Consider the following 21,714-nt stretch of genomic DNA (forward strand, 5'->3'; position numbering starts at 1 on the left):
AAAGCACGTGCAACTATTAACACTGTCCACGGTGCAATAAGCAAGAAGTAACCAAGCAGAAGGAGCACCGTGACTGTTATCATCCTCCCTCCTGCTGCAACGTCTGCCACCATGACAGGTGACAAAAACAAAGAGCAGTGAGCATGCTCTGCGTTCTTATGTTCTTGTTTTATTTATTCGTCAATTATATATATGTGTGTGTATATATATATATATATATATATATATATAGCTATTGCAGTGTACACAAGAACAAAGAACGGCTCTCAGTGAGGCTTCAGTCCCATCAACCTTAGTAAAGATCCGTCCAGAAGAATCGGATCGTTCCTGAATGTCATATCACTATATTGCACTTTGGTCACAGCGTTGTCCCATATTTGCGACACCTCAGTCAACACCTCCACACAATAATTCACAGTGGTGGGAAGTAACGAAGTACAANACAATAAGGAAAAAGTAACCAAGCAGAAGGAGCACCGTGACTGTTTTCATCCTCCCTCCTGCTGCAATGTCTGCCACCATGACAGGTGATGAAAACAAAGAGCAGAGCATTACAAGAACACAGAACAGCTCTCAGTGAGGCTTCAGTCCTTTAGGACTTAGTAAAGATCCGTCCAGAAGAATCGGATCGTTCATATTACTATATTGCACTTTGGTCACAGCGTTGTCCTATATAAGGGACACCTCAGTCAACACCTCCACACAATAATTCAGCGCATGAGTGACAACTTTTTTTCATCGTAGATGCAACATGTCTCTGTACAGCTAGCTTTGCTAGCATCACGTCCACAGATCTTACCTTTCTTAACCTTTCCTTCCATGTGATGCTAAAAGTTGGACGAAGTCTCCACCGTCTGTGAAAGCGAAGCGCTGTTGGTTTTACATGTCGCCATATCTTATGATTTATGCAGCTATTATCGTTTAGTTAGACATCTTCTCCCGCTCAGAGGAAACCACTGCGCATGTCTTGGAGCTCCACGTGCGAGTAAAGGTGGAGGCGATGGGTGACAACCAGACACTAAGTCACGTTATTGCTCGGATTTTACGGCGCCACCTTAAAACCCTGAACTTCACATTTTAACGGACAAAAAAAGCGCAACGCGACTTGAATGTAACGAGTAACGCGACGGTTTTGTAGAAATGTAGTGAAGTAGAAAGTACAGATACTTACTGTAAAATGTAGTGGAGTAAAAGTAGAAAGTACCCATTACTAAATCTACTTAAGTAAAGTACAGATACACGAAAAATGTACTTAAGTACAGTAATGAAGTACTTGTACTTCGTTACTTCCCACCACTGGAAATGCGGACATAAACTCATCATTTCTCAATTATCTTGTCCTTGCTGTTGTTACGTCATTATCATATTCATAATAAATTGTTTATTACAGAAGTTTATTTAAAAAAAAAGATTAACTTGTCCATTGAAATTTGTCCGTATTTCCAGACTATTTTTTTAAGTTGTAGTGCTTTGACGGAAACGCTGCAACCAAGATAGTCTTTAAAGAGGTTAGAAGTTTCCAGAATGACTCTCTGCACTGTATGTGCATCTAGATCAAAGAGAGGGTATTCTGTAAAATTGAGCTTTACATCATCTTATAATGTTATTCCGCCATCAAAAGCATAGCTGGAGTTTTGCTTTGATTCTTTCATAGACGTTTGAGGAATCCTTGAATCTCTTCTGGCAGCCATTCAAGGGTGCTTAACTAGCGGCAGCAGGAGTTAGCAAACACCTGGTGGAACTGCATGTCTGCCCAGCTAATCATACAAACTACGCTACGGTACTTCTTGGTCTAACACGCCTAAGAACGGATGTAAGCAGCAGTATGAGAAGCACTGCTGTGACAACATGCTGAAGGCGAACTATTGAAAAAGTAGAAGCTTCTTAAAGGGACACAGACCCAATTCCAAAGCGTTAAAGTCAAATTTATGTTAAGTCATGTTTGAAATATATAGTATTTTTATACCAACTGAAGGCAACATAGCTACTTTACTGTGCTATAAAACAAAAATATGTGTCTGAAAAATACATAATAAAATTAAATTTACAATTAGATTTCATAAAAGATTAGTAGCTATAGCCCCCCCCCCCACCCCCCAATGCTGCCGCCACTTTGGATGGTGCAAAGAAAGATCAATTCTGGCATCATGTAAAATGTGTTTTTTATATATATATTTCTGCAGTATCTGCGATGGTTTGTTTCTTGGTGCCTACCTGTAAAAAAAAAAAAAAAAATCTGATTTTTACAACATCCATCTAATCTGACGTGTTGATCTCTCCAGACCCCCCAGAGCTACAATTCTCCCTTTGGGTGCTTCTGTGATTAATGCTCAGTTCAGGTGGACGGCCATGTTTTGGTAGGTTTGCAGTTGTGCTGCGCGCTTCCATGTTCAACTAATGGATTCAGCGGCGTTGTGAGACGATTTTGTGTTATAACTTAACCCATAATTACTTTGTGTTGGTTAATCACACATGAAAGATTGTGGTTGTGAAATTGCACAATGCAATACAGTTCAAGGCCTACGACTACCTTTGCAAAAAAAAAAAAAAACAAAAAACTGTGCTGCTTCATTTTATTTTTCTCTTTTGCTAGCTTCATGAGAAAGGGAATCGAGGGAATAGGGGAGTCTAGATTAAAACAGTGATGCACTGCCAGGCTGCAAATTCTCCCTCACCCCCCGCCCCCCACAAAAAAAGGGGATAAGGGGAGGTGGGGAGTGGTGGCTGACGGTGAAGATGAAAGCAGGGCCGATAAGCAAACAGGTGCATAAAGACAGTGAGAAGGAGTTCAAAAATAGAATATTGTAGAGCTAAGCCAGCAGGGATGAATAATGGAGACGGAAGGAAAATGCAAAGGCATAGTAAGGAGGGGAGGAGTGGTGTGATTCCACATGGGAGGATGACACATGTCTTCTTCTCCTTGGAGAGTAAAAGTAGAATTGGGGGAGGGGCTGATTGACTGACACCATCTTCGCCTGTCATTCAACATCTACTCATCCTCATCAAAGCTGGCCGGGCGCCCTGCGATGAAGCCAAGGGCAGAAAACGAGCAAGGCACAATAAGATTCAACAATCTGAAGCTGTTCCCTTCCAAACAAGCTCACCACATAAAAGGTTTTCTCTCTCTCTCTCTCTCTCTCTCTATACAGATATCAGTAAAGCCTCACCTTTTATTTCCCCCATTATTCTGGCAAGCCATCTAAGAGTAGTGTCAACTGTTTCTGGCTGAAAACAAGCTGCGTTAAAGTCAACGTCATCTCTTTGAAGGAGTATTAGAGGAAAATTTAAAAAAAAAAACAAAGCAAACATAATTTGCTGTCAGCTGCTGCTGCTGCAGTCAGAAACATATTTTCCTCCCATCGGTCTCTGCTCTCTGAGTCAGGTAGGTTGAGTCACAGAGAAGTCAAACATGCTCCTTTTCTCGCGCCCCCCTCTCTCCCGCTCCTTTTCACTCTCTCACTGTGCTTGTTTTACCAACACCAATATGTGGTTATTAATTACTGCGTGGCCTCAGCTGCTGAGTCCAAACATCCTGAATACAGTGGCAGAGTGACTCACCAGACTGGAGCTGTCCGAGGAGGCTGCCAGCGACGGAATACATCACACACATCAACACTGCGGCCCACCGCTGGCACCTGAGAAGACGGTGTCTTAGCACTGCACCCTGCTGTTCAGCGCGGGTACTGCAACACTACCTAGATAGGTCTTCAGCACCATCTGGTGATGAGGGGACGAGAATGCATTTATTCGAAATGTAATTTTATGTTTTTATGTAGCAATGAATTTAAGCGTCGCCCACAACTACGAAATTATGCCAGAGACTGAGCCAGACACTGATTTTGATTGAGAGGAGAAATATTTTCCTTCTTGAATATTGTTGTAGCATCTTGTTTTCTTACTGGCGTTCTTTGAATAATTGTGCCTCCCTGAGCAACCTGATCCTAAGTGGCTATAATTATACATCGTCATCATCTTGGGTCATTCAAACCTTTAGATGTTTTTGTCATGAAATCAGTTGCTATGGTTTCATGTGATTTACGTCCTAGCAATCTGCTGTTATCTGAAAGAAATCCAAAGTATGAATTAGACTGATAGCAGCAAGATCGCCTCATAAAAATACAGATTTCATTTTTTTGTCTCACTGCTTGACATTAAATCTGACAAAAATGTTCTTGTTTTAAGTTAGCTAGGATTACCACAGCTTTTTCTAGATGGTAAATGCCAGAATATTAATTCTACACCATGAATCTGGAGGTGTTTAAGCATGTCTGTATTTCACAGAGCTGCCTGGACAGCTCTTTTAATAAAGTGAAGGCAAACTCTCAATCGCTTCTGCGCATACACACACACACACACACACACACACACACACACTGCGACTAATTCTTCTTCGCTGGGATTCGGCGGCCTCTTCAATCTGATTTAAATGTACCTGGGAATCAAAACTAGGAATCAAAACTGAAACATTTGAATGAATCAAATCTTAGTTCTAGTAGAAAAAGTTTGGGATCCACTAAGCTAAGGGAACTAAAAGAACAAAATTTGAACTCTCTCTCTTATACTTCCAGAGTCTCCGACCTGAAGATCCTGTTAAGATGGTTGTAGAGACCTAAATGTTGATTAAATCTTTAGATGGATGGATGTATTGATGGATCAAGACCTTGCTGTTTTCATCAAAGTGTGCAGCAAAACAGTAGGATGCACAAATGTAATTTCACCTAAATTATTAGGAAGTTGTCCCAACTTTAGCTCCATCTCCCTTTAGAAATAAAGTTGTACCTCACTGTTCTCAACAACTAAGACCACTTTCATGGTAAAAAAAACAAAAACAAAAACAACACAATCATCCTTCAGAGCCAACAAAGTAAAATCAGTGCACTAGCTCAAACTTCAATGCTAGGCTTCCTTTTTTCTTATTTATTACAGTTTCCAAAATGCAAACACTGTAATGCGACATCCATTTTATAAATCAGCCCCACTGCTGAGTGAGCACATAATTTCTCTGAGTGTTCACAAACTTAAAAAAAAAAAAAAAAAGCCCAGCTAAATCTTTGAAAATTAAATGCTTCTTTTGTTCCGAAGCAACAGGGAAAGATTTGCCGCAGCATCGCCTGTGGGGAGTAACTGAGCGGAAACACACGCTCCACGTTTTGACAGAGACAATTGATCAAAACAGACTAATTAATGTATGTGTTTTACATATATTCATTTCCGTATCAAATATTAATGGAAATAAACGTATTTGTTTTTCAAATGAGTGCGAGGCCTATCAAATATTTCAGACACACCTCATTAAAGATACAGAGCCGAGAGCGAGCATGCATTTTTAAAGGGCCACAATTCACAATGGAATCTCGCAGAGTCGGCTGCTTACTGGTGCTGGCCTAGATCGGCTCTGCAGAAAGTGGGAGAGCTGCCAGAGATCAAGCTCTTCTTGTAGGGGAGTCAAAACCCCTTTGGCCTTTATCTCCTCTAGTATATGTAAAGCAAATAGAAAAAAAACAAAAACAAAACTGCCCTTGGGCTCTCTAGATCTACCCACGCACAAATATTTCATGTAGATTTTTTTTTTTAGATATTTTATTCTTAATAGTATGCTGTCGTGTTCAAGATAAAATCAAACCGATATCGCTGGCCAGATCAAACAATGTTTTCTACATGCCATCGTCTTGTGGAGGAGTAGAAAGCAACAGGCCTAACAGGCTTGGCTTGCTGTTGATTTTGTGCAACCGAATGATTAATTGAAAACGGGGTGTGTTCAAAATACCAGCAGTCCGGAGTGTAATCAGCGAGCCGATTCATTCGGTGTCAAACAAATCATCGTTCAGGGGAGCTGTCTACTTCGATTAGAAAGCCGGCTGGATGAAGGAAAACGCGTGAAGGACCGCAGGAATAGATGTCCTGGTCTGCTGGAATGTTTTTGAATGCTTGGGACCCAAAAGTAGATAGCCAATGGAAGAAAGCTGAAAGCTAGGTTTTGAATTCATTAAAAAAAAAAAAAAAATGCCACAAATGGCAAAGACTTAGCCAATGATCAGCTCCACAGTGGTCAAGTTACCAGCTACCTGAACTGTCAGCAGAAAGTTTTGGCAAAGTGCCACTCCTTTTCTCATAATACAGCATCGGTTTCTAGGTTCAACCAAGGATCATAGATCAGTTTGACAGCATCAAAATACCTGACGAGCTCACGTTGCCTTATGCTGTAGATCAGGGGTGTCCAAAGTCAGTCCTCGAGGGCCGGCATCCTGCATATTTTATTTCTCTCCCTAGTGGTTGCAACAACCTCCTCTGCAAGTCAATGTTCTCCTTAGGCATCTAATGAGCCATCATTTGATGCAAGTGTGCTAAACCAGAGAGAGGCCTAAAACATGCAGGATGTCGGCCCTCGAGGACCGACTTTGGACACCCCTGCTGTAGATGAAATGCCCTTGAAGCCAATGTTTCACCAAAACAATGACACCAAAAACACACCAAGAACACTGATCTTGTTAGCTCCCGTTCCACAAGATTAATGCTACGAAACGGCAAGCTCAATTCACAAACCTTAGTCGTTTGACCTCAACACTTTTCCCTCATGTTTCTGGTTTGGACTTGAAGTTGCAGCGTTCCCAATGCGTTGGCATGAAGGCACAGACCTTTACTATTTAGAAGACTTGAGTCAGAGTATGTTAATGTCTCAACAGTTGAAGAATCCATCATCTCTGCCAAAAGTCCCTTTATTAATTTTTTATTTTTTTTTTTGTACTTGAACACTTGAACTCAAAGTTGAATACTGTGAATATCGCAGTACTCGCAGCAGGTAACAAAGCAGTAATCTCAAACTCCGAGAACAAACGATAACAAAAGAGCTAGAGTTTAAATAAATCATTCAAAGCTCACAACTTCCATGCTAATGTAAAGCCTGGTCTCTCTTTGCTCGATAGGGTTCTGCTGGGTGCTCTTTGCTTTTGCACAAAGAACTCAAAGTGTGTTATTGCCGTGATAAATTCACTGAACTATTCCGCTGTATGGCTTTGTATTATAGCGCCTTAGAAAACGCTAGCGATCATAAACGATACATCCAGGTTTTGGGGGGCACCAAGTCGTGCTGCGTCTCAGCGCCGAATTACATTTATTGCATATTAGATGGCTTTATAATAATGTGATCTGGCCTGTAGTCCAGAGCTGCCACCTCCAGAATTGTTGCGTAAGAGAGACTGTGACCAAGAGCAACAATGTATTCCACTGTACAGCACTTCAGTGAGCCGTTTGAAATGTGCTTTATAAATAAAGCTGAGAACAAACTGTACAGTTTCTAAAACGTCTATGAAGCAGGCATGATAAACCATAACAGTATATCATACACCGTTTGTCATTTCTTTAAAATGAGCATCCGAGTTCATCTCACAAAAAGCATGATTTCAAGAGGCAAAAAAAAAAAAAATTAATGAAAAATAAGTGCTTTTGACATGTATTTTTTCATATTCTTTAAAATGAGAGTTCAATGTCTTGCTTGCTCTCCTCACTCTGCGGTTAATTGAATCTTAAAAATGGAGATGTCATTCAAAGCCAATGTCACAGAGAGGATGAGAAGAATCAGAAAATGTAATTGTGCATCAAGTATTTAAAGCGGTGATCCCACACTTAGATAAACATCCCTGACGTTTCTCTCTTTATTTTCTTTTTCCCCTCTCATTTATTTTAATATTTTCATTGACTGGACCTGAACAATAACTTAATGACTGAACTAAAAGCGCCTTATAAATGTTTTCATACCCCTCGACTTGTGACCTGAAAATTGATAGAAGCAATCTCCAAATGCACGTGCTTCTTTGTATAATTCTGTTGAATTTTCAGTCTTTACATATGTAAGGACGTTAGAGACCTACCCGAGAAGGTCAAATACACTGACGTTTGTGGTGATAATGTGATAAAGAGGCATGAATACTTTTGGCGGCAGCTGTGGTGACGAGTTTGAACTAGAAGTACCTGTTAATTTTACACCGAGCTGTTAAATCTCTGGAAAAACAGAACAGCAAAATGAACCCAAACGTGACCCCGATTCACGTGGCACACGAGAAAAGAAGGCGCACAATGTTGACCTGTTGAGAAACACAAAGCCACCCTGATGTCGCTGCAACAGGTTTGAGGCTTTGATCTTTATCTTTGTAAGTATGACTCAGTATGAGATCATGCCGAGTCACAGCTACTACAATACAAAGATCATTTTAGCTCTTTGTGACGCCCACAGACAGAAAACACAAAGCCCATTGGAAAAAAAAAAAAAAATCTACTTTTTATCAACCTGTGAAGAGGTTCTCTCTCCTGATTTACCTCTAATAGTAATTGTATTCAGTACTTAGAAATATGCCTTCTGTACAACTCAAGTGTATCGAAGTGGAGTATTTACATTTTTATTTTTTTTGTCTCGTAGAAGGTCACCGAGGACAAGACAAACTCCTTCCTGAACCCTTGTACTACCAGTTCTATTCCTGTTCGGCTGTAACTTAATCTGCTACTCAACAAAGCCGCCACACATCAACGGGGGGGATGAGTAACAAACCGAATGCAAATTTTGTTTCACTTGGCACAGATTTCATTGTAGATGGCATTCACTGTATTCAAAGCAGGCTTTGGCGAGGCATTTGTAGCTCTGCAACACTGCTGAAAGCACAGACTGTGACTGAGGTGCTGTCAGTGCTCCCTCAGTCAACACATTCCCACTTCTGTGATCAGCCGTTTATCAGGCAGTCCATTAAATTGTGCATAATTAAAGCGAACGTCGTTACACTTGTAACAGCAGTCGGTGCGAAAACACACGAGTTTGGGGGAGATGGGGGGGGGGATTTCTGAGTGCAATTACCTGACTTCAACAGCAGAGGGGGCGCTTTGATCTGTCTCCTGCGTTGCACGGAGTCGTGATCCGTTTGAGATCTAGTGAGTCATTTCTCAGTACCACGGTGTCCTGTGCCTTCCACGTGGTGGTGAGTCACCCTCCAGTGGGGAAAGAACATGTAGGACAGCTTCTGACTGACATACTTGATGAGCAAATGCCATCTAAGAAATACTTGGCCACAAAGAGCGGAGCAATTCAGAAAAAAAATAAAATAAATAGAAAGTTGCCGCTAAAGGAAATTGATTTTGATCTCGCAAAACAAGCTTGTGAATAAATAACACCCTCCAGGTATGTACTGCAATAGAAAGAATGAGACCCACCAGAATGCTTTTTATTTCAATTTATTTATCTTTAAAGAACCAATACGAATCAGGGGGGGGGAAGGGGGTGTCTTCAAAATGGGTACAATGATAAAAAAAACTGACCATTTTCCATTCTCCTCCACCCCGTCTGTCAGACCAGATCCTGGGCTCAAGTGTGTGAGCTGAAATCTGCATATTTGTTTGGGGAAATCCTGTAGCACCCCCACCCCATCGCAACCCTCTCCTCCCCATTTGGTAAAATGAATGACAGCTGGAGGAGTGCCAGCTGGAGCAGCTCTTATTTCCTGTCTGAAATGTCTGCGTTCATGTAAAATGTGGGTGAAGAATGCTCAGCAGGGTCTGATGGGCTTATCTGAGGTGGACTGATTATTGCACTCCAACAAGACTTAGAAGAAGAAGAAGGAGAAGAAGAAAAAAAGTCATGGCTCTTACATAGTTACTTAAAAAAAAAAAAAAAAGAAAAAGAAAAATTGGATAACAAAGTGTCCTTGCCCCTGCCAAACTCAACACTCCCACAATTCTCTTGCAAATAAATATGATATATTCAGACTCAGTGAGGCCCTAAACTGAAAGTGACTTGAAGCAAGTGAGGAGCGAAAAAAAAAAATCATTAAACAAAACAAAAAGAGAACATTACTGCATTTTCAGGGTGAACCTTTTGAGTTTTGTGCAAAAACAAAAAACACAATCAAAATGTGTTAAAAGTTTAAAAATGTTTTTTTTTTTCTTTAAAGAAAAAGAAAAAAGGCCAAATAGCAGTGGAAGGAAATAAGAACAGAATTAAAACATTTCAGAATTAAAACCATGTATGTGTAAAAATAAAATTCACATAATGGAAGGTAAAATATCCCATGATTACAACTTAAAGTGAGAAGTAAAAAAAAATAGACAAGTACAGGATGGACTCGAGTGGAGGAAAAAAAAATAAAATAAAATTCTGGCCCGTGGTTTGGTTGAGCTGTAGAACCGGGAGGCGGGCCCATCTGTGTGCTTTGACCTTCCATTCATTGGTTCGGCTGGTGGACTTCCCCAGATCTAGTTTCATTTTGTTTGATCATTCGATTTCTCTCAGATCAATTAACCATGACTCAGTGTTTACAAATCATCACAACAATTACTGATAGCACTCTTTTTTTTGTGTTATTATCTCCTCTTTGTTGGAAGATTCCGAACTAGATGTGCATTGAAAGCGGATGCACAGACGGACGGCCTACTGCACGCAGCAGTTGTGGCCGTTATCTTTGAACCGCAGACGCATTTTGGGTCTGTATTTCTCGAGGTAAAGAAGCTGTTTGGAGTTGAAGGCTCCACGTCTCTTCCTACAGGAAAAAAAACAAAAAACAGGAAAGTTGTTTTAGTTCTAAATTGGTAAAGCACACACTCAAACTCAGAGGAATTATTAACCTTTTAGAGTAATCCACTTCTTTGCTTATTGACCATTTCTCACTGACAAACAAGGAAAGACGACCAAGACCAACAATGCGTCCACAACTCATTAACTCATCTCTCAACCACATGAAAAGGGTCCATATTGCAACCAGGCTTCTTTAAAGAGACAGTGGAGAATTTCTGGAATGAGGTTATTTTTAAAAACAAGCCAGTTTTGTCTTATCTGCAGCAGATAACTTGGCATCTTTAAAAGTATGAATTTCAACTGGTTAAAGCTTAAAGCTACACTGAAAGAAGCCTACCGTGCAGCATGTTTAAATGGTCAAAAATCAAAAATCTCAAAGCAGTTTATGCCAATGCTACTGTATAACTTTAAACCACTGTCATTCATGTTTGTGTCGATAGTAATTTACATCTAAGCTGACCATTATTTTTACACAGAAAATGGATGTAGGAGGCTGCGCACTCCCAATAATCGTCCCATGAAACAAAGTGTAAAAAGCAATAAAATGTTAACTTAAAGAGCTACAAATAATTAACAGGTTTTTGTGGGTGATTTGACTCTTTGGCTCCACTTAGAGCATATAAGCTTCATGCATGTCATTAAAAATAGGCATTAATAAAATGTGGAAGTCCGTGTTTACAAGAATGTCGTTGAAGAGACGGTGAAAGAGCAGGTAGGATACCAAAACAAGACGATTTACGCTTTAGTAGAAGAATGCTTTCGCAGGTTTGCATTACATATTGAATTCTAAGTATTTAATACTTTTTAAACTCACTTTACATGGACATTCTGATAGGAAAATGAGAGTTTGTGTCCAAGAACACATTTCATGTAGGAAGACTGTTGGTGGCACACCACCTACCTTCATTTCCTGTGTACATAATCAGTGGCTTCTTTGCAAAAATAGCCTCCTGATGTCATAAAAAATGGTGTTTGTGTAAACCGCTATGAAGTTCTTAAGGATTCAGTCATTTTAAGACTACAGAAGTCTTCTTTACTTCCAAAAAAACTGTTACACAACCCATTAACTTCAGCCTCCACAACCAGTTAAGCTGGATTTATATTAATAAAGATGCAAATATATTCATCCACTGCTTATAACCTTTTAACCTAGTCTCAGTCCATAAAGAAATAATCACGTTTCGAGTCTGTAAAGCTCTAAGACTAGTACTCACTGCCTTATGAACTGCACGGCGTCTTCATACTTCATTCCTCCCTCAAGAAGGGCTAAGGCCACCAAGACTGGAGCTCTGAAAGGTAAAGGAATCCATTAGACTGGTTAAAGCAAGAACGGGGAGAACAGGAGATGAAATGCCAAGGTTCGCAGGGCTCCTTGGTAATAAAATGGGGAGGGGGGGGAAGGAAGGTAAACCTGGGAAACAGGCCTGGGAAATCTACAGGGGTGTACAAGTTCATAGGCGCCCTACTGAGCCGCTGTACTAGTACTTTGTGATAAGTTACAGTAAAACGGCCGACTGCTCGCTCACCAGAGAGAAGACAGGATGAGAAAAAAATAAATAAATACAGCAGTTCCTTGGACGAGGTCAGATTTCAGCTCTAGAGCAGCATTTCCTTCAGCTACTTTTCTAGCTCAGAAATTCTGAGGAGCAGCGAATTAGAAAATTGAAAAGAAAAATGAACTTCAAACAAAAATCTCTCTGTCTCAACACCTTCTCTGGACCAAACTCATACAGACGAGTTCAGCGAGTAAACTTCTACGAAAAAGACTGGTGGTGGTTTCAGAAAATACCAGTCTAACCAACACTTGGAAAAACGAAGCCCCTGGAATGTCACAGCAATGCAAAAGAAAGAAGGAGGGAAAAAAAAAAGTGCTAGAAGCTAGAGGGAGAACTGCTGGGTTTGCTGAGTGCTTGTGGTCGGAGAAGACACTTTCGCACCAGTTCGCCCACATCATGCGCTTCTGCCCGCATTGTTTTCGCACTTGTGCCATTCGACGCGACTAAACTGCAATTCCCCGGCACACTGAGGTGCAATTACAACGGGGCATAACTTCACATTACCCGTGCAACCTCGCTTTACGGCGAGCGAAAATCGAATTGCCTAATTTTGCGGTCAGAGACAGAGCAGAGAGTGTTGTAACTAATGACGGATTATCTAATCGGTTGACTTTATTTACAGAGCCCTCAGGGAACAGGAGGAGAAGACAACAGTTCAAGTTGCGAGATGAAACTCAGCACTGGGACAAAAGACAATCAGCTCAAGCTGTGTCATGTCTAGGGGAGAAGGAACAGGTGGTGAAGGGAAGAACGGAGGGTGAGAGGATGGCTAGACGACAGGAAGATTAGAAAAAAAAAGTCGACTTCTCAGACACTTAACAATTCAGAGCTTTCTGTAGCAGTGTGTGAACTCTGTGACCTCATCTAGCAGTCAGTGTGTTACAGAGGGATGAAACAGAGCCTTGTCTGACCAATAAAAGCCCCGCAACTGGACAACAACTGGACCGTTTAGAGGCAGGGCTGCATCCAACAGGACTACATTAAAATATACTTGTGTATCAGAATGGCCCAGTCAAAGCCCAATTCTAAATTTAACTGGAATTCTAAGGCAAGATATAAAAAACTAATGTTCACAGATACACTTTTCCAATAACATTCAAGCACTTTTAATGTAAGGTTTCAAACTTTTTCAGCACCACACTTTGGACATAAAAAAAAAAAAATCAATTTCAATAATGCTGTTTAACATGCAAAATATATGACAACCTTTATTTCTATTATGCAGATCAATAAGTTACTGTACCAAAAGGAATAATAAATATGTAATATAGTGAAACTATCCAAAAAAGGTCATACAAATGTAAATGATCTTCCTTCTCAAATGACACTTAACACAATTTACAAAGAAATTTACAAAAAAAAAATAAAAAATAAAAAAATCTCTAAAAAATTATATTTTTTCCAGGTTTTCTGGCATTTAGCAAATAGAAATACTTCTGCTGATTCCAACTGATGTAAAACAAGAAGTTTTTTTTTTCTAATTTAACTTCAGACAGCGAGAAACAAAATGCGTCGGCTTTTTCATTGGGTGAATGAAAACATCTGGTTTCAGCTGTAAATACTGTATTCCAAATTTAGGATTTCAATCAGACGTCACATTGTGCACTTTGATTTTCAAACTGCACAGTTTTGTAATAACCTCTCTAAAGGACTTTATCCAGGAATCAAGGAAATTGCAAACCTCGAAAACACCCAACTGAAATTGTGTGAATTGAGCAATTCCTGCAGGATTAAATTGAAGCTTTTGTCTGGGGAAACGACAAAGTGAGACATTCGTACCTGCCCAGCCCTGCCACACAGTGCACAGCGACGCAGCAGCCAGGTTGCTCTCGAAACTTGGTGTTAAGCAGCTTCAGCCAGTCGTCCACAATCTGCGTGGGTGGAGGGGCGCCATCATCGAAGGGCCAGTCCTGGAGACAGAAAGAGCAAATTGAAAACTAATCAGCACGAATGACTTCGGAAAGGCAGAGACAAGCCCAGAAACGCGATGCTCACCAAGACTTGTATGCCCTCCTTCTCCACTGGAGCCTTATCGTAGGTGGCGTCACAAACTCTCACCAACGTGTCTACCTCGAACTTTTTCAGCTCCTGACAGACGACAAACGACGAGCTTTTAGTCGGAGACATTCAAAACAAATGTGAATGCAGTCGACCAATAAAGCCTCTCACCTCGGTAAACTTGTTGAGCGTAGCATTGGTGGGATTGTGGGTGATAAGGAACCTCATGGCCTCATGTTTAATCTCGACTGCAGCAGGGCGGTTCATGTTGGCGAGACGGCTTGAAAAAACAATTACAATACTCATAAAATAAAAAGCGACTTTTGGCTCAGATGTACAGATTGCTATGAGGTTTGAGTGATCGGGGAAGGGTAGAATAAATTAAAAAAAGGACAAGACGTGAAGAAGAATGGTTCAGGAGAACGACAGGTCTTCACTGAGGGATGATGCACACAGAGAAAAAAATAACAAAAAAAACTCAAACAAAACTAGTCCACAGTTTTCTGGGATGAGTAAAAATGTAAATTGAAAGGAAATTGAAACAAAAAAAATAGAAGGGGAGGGGGAAAAAAAAAAAAAAAAAAAAGAAAAAAAAAAAAAAAAAGGATGAGACTATCCAAAAGTCATCCAATGAGTTTACCCCATTCAGGAGAGTTGGTTGTGATTGGCTGTTCAAGGAGAAAGCGGAAAGCAAATATGTTTCGTATTGGTTGGGATAGGGCAGGGCAGTCGGGCCAAGGACTACGCGATATCCCAGAGATGAAGGGAGGCCTTTTGGGAAAAAAAAACGTCAGCAGTTCCTAATGTGCTGGCAGTCAGGGAGGTTTCTGGGTAGCGTAGTCCCTCGGGGGGCGGCCGATTCACTTCTCCACTGAGGTGAGGTGCTGTGCCTGGCAGAATTCTCCGGTCACACACGCCATATAGGTACGGCTGAAGTCGACACAGAAAGCCTGCGAAGAGAGGGGAAAGAGGATTCTTAAAAAATAAATAAATCATATTTAGATATCACACGTTTAAAACATTTACATTAAAAGGGAAGTGCACATTTACCACACTACAAAACATTAAAAGTTGTTCTGCAGAGGATGTCCACATGGTCGTCTGGTTGAAACCCCTACTTGGTACCACAAATGCAGAAATGCCATTTTCAGAATGTAATTACTGCTTGCTTATATTAGACTGTGTGACCCGCCGTTGATATTTCACTTCCGACTCTGATGAAGACACAGATCGTGTCAAAACGTTTGCACAATAAAGCTAAAAGCGGCTCGTCGGGCTTAAATCCTGTCCGCAAGTTTGTGCTGCGCAGCAGCAGCAGCAGCAGCAGCAGCAGCAGCAGCAGCAGCACTGTTAGTCAGAAAATGTGCAGAGTGTCAATCTTTTAATCAATATTTCATGTGTTCAAAGTATGAGAGGTAAATGGTCATTTATGTCCTCCAAACCAAGTCAGAACATTATCTCCGTCAATAAAAGTCTAAAAATAATCTGCTCCAGTTTACTAAACACAAACAGACTCGGAACAAAACAACTCACCGTTTCTTACCTTTCATACCTCAGACCATGTCCTAATATTTTTTTTTAATACACTTCCCGATACATAAAGCTTGCTTTAGATCTTAAGAGTGCCTATGTTATCCTTAATCTCCGTATGCATCCAAAAAACCAAACTAATTGATTCCTTTCCCTCGGCCAGCGGTGAATGGTTAAGGTAACACAAAGTGCCTTAAATTAGAACAAGTCCATGAGCTGAAACATGTTTTATAAGCTGTACTCAGATGAACAAATATTGCCTAAAGTTTTGGATGAGCATGACTGGGCCAAATACTTCAGTTATTTCAGGGGCTTTTTTTTTTTTTTTTTAGCTCTCCATAGAAAATGGCTTCCCATTCAGCAGTGTAATAGAGGGATATTAAAATTAATACAGAAGTCTTGACTGGACAAGAGCTTTTAAATCACACAAGCCTCCCATCCTAATCAAATTCCATGATAATGGATTCAATTTTAAAAGTAACGGAAAAGTTTATAATGATTATTTTTGAATTGGTGTGTGTTTGGAGCTCTAAAGCTCGATTAAATATTACAGTTTGAGAAATATTGAAATTTAGAGGTCAACGATGAACAACGTGTGCGACCCTCATCATAAGCAATATATTAAAGACATAGTATCTTGTATTATTCCATTAGCTCCACAATAAATGGTAACATTCAAGGACAATGCAATGGCAATGTGGCCAAAAGTCTCCACTGTCACAGTCCACACTAAAGTGCATTAATGATAGCACTTCAAGAGCACATCCGTCCGTTTCTAATCATCTTAAATGTAAACTTGAGTGACTAAAACCCTCAATAAAAAGGACACACCTAACCTAACTAAATGCGGTGTAGGCGGCGTCTCATTGTTTGAAGGACACCACACACCCAGCATATCTGAGGTGTCTAAACATGCAAAGGATCACTTCCTCTTCCGGTGACCAAGACTAATCTAATTACATGATGTTTAATCAACAAAAAACTAGAGCAAAAGGTACACAGGGTATCTGCAGGTTCCAGAAAGTATGACTTTAAACCCATTTTCCAATATCACCTTGAGTGACATTCAAAGCCAAAAAACAAAAACAAAAAAAAAAAACCTACAAATACAAGGGGTTCTTCAGGGATATCTACAGTCTTAAAGGCCCAGAATGCCAAGCTTAAAAATTTGGGGTTGGCAGCACAAGCGGTGGATAACAAACATCGTCCAGGCAACTGACCATAAATGTGCTCTTACCCATGATGCATAAAAGCTAGTTAGCTAGGATATATTTTTTATATACATTATATATATAAACTACATAGAATATACAAGACTAAAAAAAAAGAAATCCTGCCAGAAAAAACATTTAAGAGCTGTGAGTAATGTATTCAGGCTGACATACATTTTTATCCTAATGAACTTAAGACATTTTAAGGTCTTAATCTTGCATTAAAAAAAGAAAAGAAAAAAAGAAAGGGTAAGACATTTAACTATGTGCGGACAACCTGTTATACGCAGAAGAATAATCAAATTTTCTGGTCTTGGAATAACAAAGACCAGAAAGTTGTATTAGTAAGTTAATCTTGATTTTTTTTTTTTTTTTAATCCTGCAACCTGCAGCACATTTCTGAGTCTGTAACATTGCTTTACTTAGCTGTGAAATTACAACACCTTTGGATTACGACACTTTGTAAATTCACCACCTGTCACCCAAATGGAAACTAATAATATGCACAGCAGGGCTGGCGCACACACGGGGTTCAGAAGGCTCCGTCCCAGAACAGGTAATGTCTGGTCTGTAACTAGCTAGGGAGTTGTCAGTCAAACCGCTGCCAAGTCCTCGACAGTCTAAAACCAGCTGCTGCAAACTGGCTGGAACCGTCTCAGAGCGTCATCACACGGAGGTGTGTGTGTGTATACGAGGGCCTGCGCAAAAGGAGGGGCTGCGGGGAGCTGGCTATCACGACTAGGTACACACAAGAGTGGGTGGTACAAGGCTCACACTCTATCACTGCATAGGCCATAGTCACAAGGTGAGGATTAAAGGGGGGGCAAAGATTTAACAAGAGCCAGAACTTCAGTCCCACGCTCCCTTTTTAACTCTTCAAAAATGACCAGACTCGGTTCTGAATCACCGTTTCTCTCGCTTACACTGGCAAAAGCAAATTTCGATGCGTCTCAACTGAACCCGCTTCCCTGGTAGTAGGTTTTATAAAGACGAAAAACAGCTCAAGGGATCCAGGAATATGATGCCATTCTTAGAAACCACAACAACTTTCTCATCTTTCCTCAACTCCCACCAAGCTAGACTGCTGCCGCTTACCCGCAGTCAACTACCAACCAGAGTCAAAGGGACGCATCTACCCACTCTAAATTCTACTATTCTCTTCTTCTCTCCCTCTTCTGTACTTGGCAACAGCTATAAGGGCACTCTCAAAAACAGACTTGACTTTTTTCTTTCCCCCACTCCTTTCATTCTGTGACGGCCAAGATCCTCTGTGACGCCTTTAATTACCACCTTCGAGCTGCCAGAAACAGAACAGGAGGGTTGCATGCAGACAGCTGAAGAATGGGGACTTGAAGGATTTAATGAACTTTTGACTCTTCAGAAATGGAGTGTCAAAAACAAAACAAAAAAAAGATGGCTGCCGGTTGTTTTTAACATTAGCAATGAGACACAAAGATACAAGGAGATGAATCAACAGAAGCGGAGCAAAAACATTGACACAAGGACCAGACAGGACCTCCACAATGACAGGTTATGTCAAAAGATAAAAAAAAAAAAAAAAAAAAAAAAAAAAAAAAAAAAAAAAAAGACTAGGGATGATTGACCAGATGCAGAGAAGTCATATTGTTTGTTTTGAAGACTCAGCAAACAGCAGGGTTTAGAGAGACAAAAAGACAGGGTGACAATTTGAATGTCACCAAGAGTATAAATAAATAAAAGGAAAGTAGGGCTTTGTTTGGGGGCGGGATTTACATTATGCCTAATGAAGTCTGAGCAGGCCTAAGCATCTGCACTTCCCTTTTAGCAGCTTGCCATCCACTTAACATGCTAATAAGCAAACAAAATTCATGGGCTGACTGAAAATTTGCAACGATTCCGAAAACTGTTGACGCAACAACTTCTTCTTTTAAAAAGAAAAAAAAAAGAAGAAAAAAAGGGTAACCAACACCATCTATAGACATTTGTTGCTACAACATTTACATGCTCATTTCCCTGATAAATATGAGCGAAGGATCAAGATATGCACTTTAATACACCATGCCTTCATTTGCATTCAACAAAGTTTCTTTAGATTGCATTTAATCTTGAAATAAAACCACCCACTGAATTTTTCAGTTTGTTTACATTCCAAGTCAGATTTTCACCTGACTTGTTCTAGAAATAAACAGGATAATGAAAAAAAGAAGTTGATTTTATTGAGCCCTCAAAGTAGATAAACAAATTGGGGCGGGGGTGATTTCAAAAAGGAAGTAGGTAAAACTTGGCAACATCAGACCAAAGCAGCTGCCTGTAGGGCTGTCACATTGTCGGGAAGGCATGCAAATTACAGCTGAAATTTGCAAACTGGTTCTGCGATCATGAACCACTTTAATGCAGTAAGAACGAGATGCACTTGCACTGGGTTTGTAGACGACGGAGCATGTTTAACCACACAGGAAACAAACCGTGATGCATAAATTAGCAGTCAGAGCTGCTGAGTGACAAGTCAGCCATCTTTGGTTGAGCTGATAGTGAATGAGTGGTAGAGGTATTATGTTAGGCATGAGTAAATTGAAACTTGCTTTTACTTTCTTATGCAATTGACTCCTGATAAATCCCAGAAAACAAACAAACAAAAAAGGCTTGAAATTTAAGGGTGTGCAAAAAATCTGAAATAGATTAGGGAAAAAAAAAAGAACTAGTCGTGGGAAATGTGAATTGATTCAAAAGGAAAAAAATTAAAGATGTGTTCAAGTTGAACTTTTTTGCAAGTATACTGCAAGTCACATTATGTCTCCATTTGGCTACCATAAAAGGCCATCTTTGCACAACTTATGCATTTTAAATAATTCTTTGACACATTTTTATTTAAGAAAATCCAGACAGCTAAGATAACCTGATGCTGGTAATTTAAGTTACATAATCGTATGCACACACCCATTTTTCTTTTTAAATAAACTGATGGAATTTGATACACTATGGAACCTTATAGACCGTTTTAAATTAATGTTCTGCTTTTTTTACACTGCATTTTCCTCTTCTCAGTCATAATTGAGACAGAATCTCTTAGCGTTTACTAGAAAAATTTGTTTCTGAATTTTATCACTAAACACTGAAAGATCCACATCTCTGTTGGAATTCATCTCCTTGCTACAGTGCATGTGTTCAAAATAAAAGTGTTCAGCTCAAAAGCCTCTGCACTGCAAGTCTCCGCCATGTACACACGGCAAATTAAAAAAAGAAATAGATAGCGGTTGCCATTTTGTGCATGCATGGCTGTGTACAAATATATATTCTAAATTGGGTAAAAGGTCACTATGTTCATGCAGAGGCCCACACAGTGGGCTACTTTGTGTCCCATTCCCACATCACGTGTGCTGTGGATGAAGCACTGCTAAAACTGAAAAAGAAAGGAAAGATAAAAGCCAACAGCATATAGTATGGATTAAAAAAAAAAAAAGCTAACTACTTGCACACGTCTTTTTAAGTGACAAAGGAGAAAGAACAGAAGGTGGCGGAATAAAATGGTATTGAGCAGGGAGGTGCGATAAGAGCAGCGGTATCTGAGAACAGAGAGGGACATACAAACCTAAACATGCGATAAAAGAAGCAGAATAATGGGAATCAGGGCATGGGTAACCAACAGGTGCCGACTCATTGCTTTAGGCGGCCTCAGCTGCAGAGAAATCTGAATAAAAAGTAGCATTTTACCAGGGTTAAAAATGCATGTTATCGTTTGTGACGGACATTGTTACAGCATTAATGTTTCAACAGATTCAAGGGTTTGGAGGTAGAATTGATAGCGGCCGATTTGATTCAAAACCTTTCACTTTGTTAAGCACTTCAATGCAACATGACTCCGTAACTAACAAGGACAACGAGAGCGTCTTTTGACACCCGATAGCACTCAGGTGGTCAAATCGCCATGATTCTTGCAACGAGCACAACATATACAGAAGTAAGTAGTGTAAACACACGGAAGCCGGCTCAGGGAATACAGTTGCTACATGCATGAAGGAGTGTTTTACTAAAATTAGATTGTGCAAACACACACGAGGTTAAGTGTCTGGTCGGACATACACAGAAACTAGTAGGACCGTGATGGCAAAACAGACTTTTAGTAAACAGGAATGTCTGAGGGCATTTCTCCCCCCTCCTCCCCCACCCACTTCTTGAGAGAGATGTTATATGCATCTCCGTCTGGTGGTTTGAGGTCGTGTGTCTCTCGCTGATGTTTTTGTCTGGAGCCAGACCGGGCACGGCCAGATTATGCCACCTTGAAGCAGCCGGAGGCCTAATTTTCTGTGTCCGATCCTTGTCCATTGGCAGGAGGGGGAGCTGAGCAACATCCATCACAGACGTGACATTTGGTGGCTCCTGTAAATTTGAAAGCAGCAGGATGCCTTCTGTACCCAATTCATTTTTATTCTGAACTTTCCTATATATATATATATATATATATATATATATATATAGTAAGTACCAATATCAATCGTGACAAAAAAAAAAAAAGAAAAAGAAAACTGAGATGGGTGGTGGCTGACAGTTTTAACACTACGCAGACACCATCTGTAGGAACAAAGTGTCACAGACATAAACACCCCTTTGACCTCTCCAAGTACTAAATAAAATAACTGATATCCCTGGAAATGACGAGGAGTTCAAGAAAGTACAGTTACAAAAAAAAAAAAAAAAAGCTGATAAATCTTTGACATCCAAGAGAGCAGGGACACAACAGTAAGTTTTCAACCTTAAACCAGACAAAATGGGGGAACAAAAGCTAAGCTAAATTAAAAAAAAAAAAAAAAAAAAAAAAAAAAAAAAAAAAAAAAAAAAAAATAGGCCTGGTAACTGGGGTTGGGCCGCCCCTTGTCCAGACGGGGCGGGA

At 40.2% G+C, this 21,714-nt stretch overlaps 1 protein-coding gene and 2 long non-coding RNA genes across 5 annotated transcripts in view; 1 reads left to right on the forward strand and 2 right to left on the reverse strand.

Annotated features, from left to right (window-relative positions):
* The window catches only part of LOC106950341 (uncharacterized), an 80,095-nt gene extending 76,217 nt beyond the window's left edge, over positions 1 to 3,878 (reverse strand). For both annotated transcript variants that reach the window (XR_001425599.1, XR_001425598.1), the window contains exon 1: positions 3,559 to 3,878. This is a non-coding gene — a long non-coding RNA (uncharacterized LOC106950341). The remainder of the gene's footprint in view (positions 1 to 3,558) is intronic.
* On the forward strand, positions 2,208 to 13,271 carry LOC106950342 (uncharacterized). Its single transcript, XR_001425600.1, has 2 exons — positions 2,208 to 2,357; positions 12,731 to 13,271. It is a non-coding gene; the product is annotated as an uncharacterized LOC106950342 (long non-coding RNA).
* Positions 9,935 to 21,714, reverse strand: part of ptp4a2b (protein tyrosine phosphatase 4A2b) — a 38,370-nt gene continuing 26,590 nt past the window's right edge. Inside the window, exons 2-7 of one of the 2 annotated variants that reach the window (XM_015037119.1) lie at positions 14,747 to 15,056; positions 14,278 to 14,386; positions 14,104 to 14,196; positions 13,888 to 14,018; positions 11,767 to 11,841; positions 9,935 to 10,517 (exon numbers count right to left, since the gene is read on the reverse strand). In XM_015037119.1, coding sequence (XP_014892605.1) covers positions 10,409 to 10,517; positions 11,767 to 11,841; positions 13,888 to 14,018; positions 14,104 to 14,196; positions 14,278 to 14,386; positions 14,747 to 14,751 — 522 coding nt within the window. In that variant the 5' untranslated portion in view covers positions 14,752 to 15,056 and the 3' untranslated portion in view covers positions 9,935 to 10,408. Of the gene's footprint in view, positions 10,518 to 11,766; positions 11,842 to 13,887; positions 14,019 to 14,103; positions 14,197 to 14,277; positions 14,585 to 14,746; positions 15,057 to 21,714 lie in introns of those variants that run through there. The other variant, XM_015037118.1, reaches the window with a different exon arrangement.

Source organism: Poecilia latipinna, unplaced genomic scaffold (genome assembly GCF_001443285.1).
Source record: "Poecilia latipinna isolate Pla-1442-1.1 unplaced genomic scaffold, P_latipinna-1.0 Scaffold395, whole genome shotgun sequence".
Lineage (NCBI taxonomy): Eukaryota > Metazoa > Chordata > Actinopteri > Cyprinodontiformes > Poeciliidae > Poecilia > Poecilia latipinna.